The sequence below is a fragment of the Sapajus apella genome, unplaced genomic scaffold (genome assembly GCF_009761245.1).
Source record: "Sapajus apella isolate SASKATOON/1434 unplaced genomic scaffold, GSC_monkey_1.0 scaffold185, whole genome shotgun sequence".
Taxonomy (NCBI): Eukaryota; Metazoa; Chordata; class Mammalia; order Primates; family Cebidae; genus Sapajus; species Sapajus apella.
The window spans coordinates 877,724-883,218 of NW_022437125.1; the positions used below are offsets into that span (position 1 = coordinate 877,724).

At 61.7% G+C, this 5,495-nt stretch overlaps 1 protein-coding gene across 1 annotated transcript; it reads right to left on the minus strand.

Moving 5' to 3' along the window:
* Positions 1-1,476: 1,476 nt before the first annotated feature.
* KLF2 (Kruppel like factor 2) lies at positions 1,477-4,196 on the minus strand. Its single transcript, XM_032268675.1, has 3 exons — positions 4,030-4,196; positions 2,987-3,800; positions 1,477-2,159 (listed from the first exon to the last, which is right to left on the minus strand). Exons 1-3 carry the CDS (start codon positions 4,102-4,104, stop codon positions 1,984-1,986), a joined length of 1,065 nt encoding a protein of 354 aa, XP_032124566.1. The 5' UTR covers positions 4,105-4,196; the 3' UTR covers positions 1,477-1,983.
* Positions 4,197-5,495: the final 1,299 nt, after the last annotated feature.

Consider the following 5,495-nt stretch of genomic DNA (forward strand, 5'->3'; position numbering starts at 1 on the left):
ACAGAAACTCAACAGCTTCAGCCCTGTTAACGACCTGCCTCTGACTGGACTCAGAAGCTCCCAGGAGGAATCTGGAAGACGTTTTCAAATATGCAAGAAAAATAGCTTGATCGCCAAGTTGAAGCTGAACAGGGAAGCCTGGAGACCCTTAAAAAATACTGCTTCAAACCACTCCTGAGTCTTTCTTTTGCCCCCCACACTGCGAAGACCAGCTTTTAAGAAGGAGGATCAGCTCCCCAGGTTGAGGGGCCAACATTCCGTCTTGGGACGGTTTTTGCAGAAGCTCCACATAGGGGGTAGAGTAGGCTCAAACACATTCACACCCTTCATCACCAGCGGAAGTGAGGCCAGGCTATTTACTCTCGAAAAATGAATCAGATTGTCATCTCGCATTTCTGCTTTTCATGGATTACCAAACACCTCTCAGCTGTTTTCAGGGCTGCTCAGGAGGAAGGATGGAGGGAGGGAGGAAATCCCAGCCTCTGTCGCAACGGGGTGAGAGTGTTTTAAAGCAGGCGCTGCTTACAAGCTATTTTCACTTTCTGGAAACTTGTGCAATGGTTGCTGGTCATGGTTACCCAGGGCCCCTGAGAATGGGGAAGATGGGGGGTGGCAGGGGAAATCGGGGTGGGGGGGAGAAGTATCTCCTTGCCTGACCAAGACTTTCAGGGCGGTGGGATTCAGGAATGTCCCCTGCTCTCTAGGTGGGTTTCCCGATTGGTCACCTCCAACCATCGAGTCAGGGACTGCTGTGTTGTGAATTTTTTGCACCAGGAGGGACCTACAGGGGAGGGTCCCCTAGCCTAATATACACAACCGGTGGGTCATTGCAGAAAGGCACCGCTCCCTTCCAGTGGGGCTCAGGGACCCTTGGAGGGTCCTAACATTTTAACTCGACTGCCCTGCACCTACCTCTCTGGGCCTCCATTTCCTCATCTGGAAAAGACCGTTGTGAATGGCCCTCAAATGCAGGCTTTCCTGTTTTCTCCTAGCAGGTGGTGAACTCACCCCTTAGGAAAAGATTTGCTAAATGTGGGGAGGAGTAAGGGGTAGAACATATCCGAAACTCAGCATGTTAACCCCGTTTTAAAAAAAAAGCTGAAACTCCAGAAATTTGGCTGAAACCTCAGAGGCTTCCAGGAAGAGGTAAGGTTTTTTTTTTTTTTTTTTTTTTCCTCCAACATAGAGGCGGCCACGTCAGTGAGACCAGCACTTTCCCCAGCTCTGGGGCAAAGAGGCAATTTATGGCTCAAAGAACAACCTTAAAATAACCCTCCTCAGTCCTAAAATGCAGTGTTTAAATTTACAGAAAAACCCACAGGTTCCTGGCAGGCGGTCACAGCAGCTGGCAGTCCCGGTGCTGGCAGAGGCAGGACCCACTACACGCGATTAGCGGGGCTGGCCTCCATCACACCAGCCACTCCCCCCTCCTCCCACATGCCCCAAGCCCCCAGTTCCAAGCAGCCAGACCAGTGCTGTGATTTTTTTTAAAAGATGCAAAACTTTTTTAATTAAAAAAAAAAAAAAAACAGCAAAATCTTATAAAAACGAACCAGGTAGCCCAAAAATGCCCACTGTCTCTCTATGTACAGTAATACAATTATTTGTCACAGTCACTATGTACAATATTATAAAAAAGAATGCCGCAGACAGTACAAATTAAGGCCGTTATTTCTCACAAGGCATCAAGCCTCGATCCTCTAGTGTAGACCCGGGGGGATGAAGATGCCACTTAATTATTGCACCATTTTGAAAAACAAAACTCGTCAAGGAGGATCGTGGTCTTTTCCCACCGGGTCTTCAGTCACAGATGGGGGCTGGGGCGGTGGCGTCGTCGTCATCATCGAGGGAGGCCCTCTGTAGCCACGCTGTGCCCCGCCCGGTTCTCCGGGTCCAATAAATACCAGTCACAGTTTAGGAAGGGGCCGCGCCCGGCGCGTGGGACCCGCCACGGCCGCGCGCAGGCGGGCGGGGACGTCCCGGCTACATGTGCCGCTTCATGTGCAGCGCCAGGTGGTCAGAGCGCGAGAAGGCACGATCGCACAGATGGCACTGGAATGGCCGGTGGCCCGTGTGCTTGCGGTAGTGGCGCGTGAGCTCGTCTGAGCGCGCAAACTTCCAGCCGCAGCCGTCCCAGTTGCAGTGGTAGGGCTTCTCACCTGCAGGGGTTGGGTGGAAGGCGAGACTGAGCCTCAGTTTCCCTCCTAGGACAGGGCACATATGGGTACTGGCTACCTCTGCGCCCGAAACCTATCCCCAACCAGTGCCTTGAAGCGCTCCCGGCTAAAGTGTTGCACCCCTGAGGGATCCTCGTCCTACATCCCCAACTCCCCACTATCCGGATCCTCACCCCCAGGGGGTCGGAGGAGCTCGCCGTCCACTCCCCACTGTTTCGAACCACGCCCCCCACAGGTCCTAAGGGTGCACCCTCTCTCCAGCATTCTAAGACACGGCATCTCTCCACGTTTCCCAAGCTCACCTTCCCTCCCCAAGGTCTTAAGCCTTGTCCCCCGCGGAGTCCCAAGCCTGCGCCCCTCCCCAACTTCCTGAGACGTGGCATCTCTCCCGGGTCCCTAAGCGCACGCCTACTTCCCAACTTCCTGAGCCTCAGCCTGGGGGATTCTGAGCCACGTCCCCAGCGGCCCCTAAGCCTGCTTACCCTCCCCAACTTTCTGAAACCGTCTCCCTCGCCACGCCCCCAGGAGGTTTTCTAAGTGCCCTTCCCAACCTCCCGAAGCCCCTCTCGTCCTCAGCGTGCGCACCCCAACAACTTCTAGGATCACACCTCCTTAGGGAGGGTTCCTGTATACCCCCAACCAACCCCCAGCCACGCCTCCCGGGGAGTCTTACGCGTGCGCCCCCTGCCCGTTCCTCCCGAGCCACGCCCCAAGGGAGGTCCTAAATTCATTTTCTGGCGCGCGCTGGGAATCCGACCCTTCCTGCCGCGCCCCCGAGCCCACGCTCTGGGCCCGTGCGCGCCGCCCACCTGTATGCGTGCGCAGATGCGCCTTCAGGTGCGAACTCTTGGTATAGGTCTTGCCGCAGCCGGCGTAGCTGCAGGTGTGCGTGGCGGTGCGTTTGCGGGGCCACGAGCGGCGGCCGCGCTTGGGCTTGGCCTCCAGCAGCTCCAGAGGGGACGCAGGCGGCGTAAGGAGACCGCGGGCGGCGGGGGGCGCCAGGCCCAGGGCTGCGGCGGCGGCGGCCGGGTCGTCGAAGAGACCGAAGGCGGGGGGCGCAGGGGGCGCGTAATGCAGGCCAGGCCCGGGCGCGCCGAAGCCGGGGCCACCGAAGGGCGGCGGGAAGGAGGCGCGCGGGCCGGGCGCTTGCAGGCGCGCGGGGCCGTCGGGGCTGAGCGGCGGGGTGTCGGGCGGAGGCGGGGGGCGGCCCCCGGGACCTCGCATGCACGAAGCCGCCGAGCCCGGGGCGCACTCGCGCTTGAGACCGCGCGGTCCACGGGTCAGCCCGGGGGCGCAGCCGTAGCCACCGCCGTCCGCTTCGGGGGGCTCGGCTTTGACCAGGCGGCCGGGCGGCGCCAGCAGAAAGCGGCCGTGCAGCGCGGGCCCCGGCGGCGCGTCCAGCTCGGGTCGCAGCAACTCGGACACCAGGCCGCCCGCGGGGGCGCCGTAGGGCGGCGGCGCGCCAGGTTCGGGGTAATAGAACGCAGGCGGCGGGGGCGGCGGCGGCGGCTCCGGGGCAGCTTCGGAGCCCAGGCCGTCCAGACCCATGGACAGGATGAAGTCCAGCACGCTGTTGAGGTCCTCGTCGGTGCCGCCAGTCTCGGGCTCTGCGCGCGGCCAGCGCTGCGGGCGACAGGGCGATGCGCGCGGGTGTGAGCGGGCGGCGGGGCTCGGAGGTTGCTGCCTGCCGCCCCCGCTACCCGCCTTCTGCCACCCGGAGTCCGCGATCCCCGTCGCCCGCCTCCTCTCCTGAGCCTGCGGTTCCTGCCTCCGCGCGCTGTCACCCCGCAGCCCACGTTCTACTACCCAGAGCCCCGCCGCCCACGGTCCCCGCCGCCCCCGCCGCCCTCACCTCCTGCAGGCCGCGCTCGCGGCACGGGCTGGCGAAAGTGGAGAAGGACGGCAGGATGGGTTCGCTCAGCGCCATGGCCGGGACCCGGGGAGGAAGGACGCGGACTGGGGACGCCGGTGAGTGGCTGCCCGGGGCCGGGCTGGTCGGGGCGCGGGCGGGCGGGGACAGCTCTGCGGGCCGCGGCCGGGACCGCCCAAGCCTTATAGGCTCGGCGCGCGGGGGCCGGGCCAAAGCAGCGGCGGCGGAAACGCGTCCCGGATGGGGACGAGCTCCGGGCGCAGCCTAAATTTAGCCGCGGTATATAAGCCGGCGGGCGGCGGCAGCCGTGGCCACTGCGGCGGCCCGGCCTTGCGCGGCCGGCCCGGCCCCTCGCGCGCCTCCAGGCCGCGCCCCCCGCCCGTCCCCGCCCCCGCCGGTCTCCCCGGCGACGTTGTCAACACGCGCTTCACAACAGCGGCGTGACGCCCAGGGATCCCCCGGGCGCCCCGGGCTCCCGCCTGCGCAAGCATCCCGGGGACCTGGAGCGGGGGCGGTGTCGGGGCCTCTCGGAGTCTCTCAGGGGAGCACCGGGTTTGGCAGCCTGCCCGGATCCCTTGACGGAAGGGGAGATTGGTTTCAGCCTCAGAGGGGTCCACAGAGCCCTAGATGGATGGGAAGCCTGGGGTCCCCAGGATTCATGAATGGGGGAGGCTGGGCCCCCCATTGTGTGGGACCACCCAGAGGGACCCACCGTGTGCACATCACCCTAGGAAAAAGCTTGTGCAGACCAGGTGCAGTGGCTCACACGTGTAATCCCAGTGCTTTGGGAGGTGGAGACTGGAGGATCACTCACGTCCAGGAGTTCAAGACCAGCCTGAGCAACACAGTGGCCCCCGTATCTTAAAACATAAAAAAGAAATTAGCTGGGTGCAGTGGGAGGCTGAGGCAGGAGGACCGCTTGAGCCAGGAAGTCGAGGCTGCGGTGAGATATGATCGCACCACTGCACTCCAGCCCGAGTGACAGAGGAGACTCTGTCTCAAAAAAACAAAACGAAACTCTTGTAACATCAAGACATGTTAAATCTTTGGCATTTGAGACACCCACCCCCACACCCCCAACCTCAGGTAAGCCTGTCAAATGCAGGGAAACTGAGGCAGAGGGGGCTGGGAGAAGTTGGAGGTCGGGTAGGCACAGGCAGGCTGGGTTCCTTTACTGACTTGCATAAGTGAATGAAGTAACTGAGAGGACAATGACGACAGTCATTCCCCCAACACAGCTCCAAACATCAGGGGCCGTCAGAGGGTGGTGCTGCCCAGTGGGTCCCTGCAGCACTCTGCCTCTGTCCCCAACACCATATCCCTGCTGGCCAGGGATTGTCACTCCTGTTATAACTGTGTGCCAGCCCTGTGTGGGCACTGGGGACACGGTAACCAAGAGATAGACAAGACCTCTGTCCTAGGGCACCTCCGCTTTAGTGGAGGAGGGA

Excerpts from the sequence above, each read along its gene's own strand:
- KLF2 (XM_032268675.1), bottom strand. The coding sequence starts at position 4,104 with ATGGCGCTGAGCGAACCCATCCTGCCGTCCTTCTCCACTTTCGCCAGC. Across the intron at positions 3,801-4,029 it reads GCGAGCGCGGCCTGCAGGAG|CGCTGGCCGCGCGCAGAGCC; the intron begins GTGAGGGCGGCG and ends TGTCGCCCGCAG. Across the intron at positions 2,160-2,986 it reads GCATCTGCGCACGCATACAG|GTGAGAAGCCCTACCACTGC; the intron begins GTGGGCGGCGCG and ends CAACCCCTGCAG.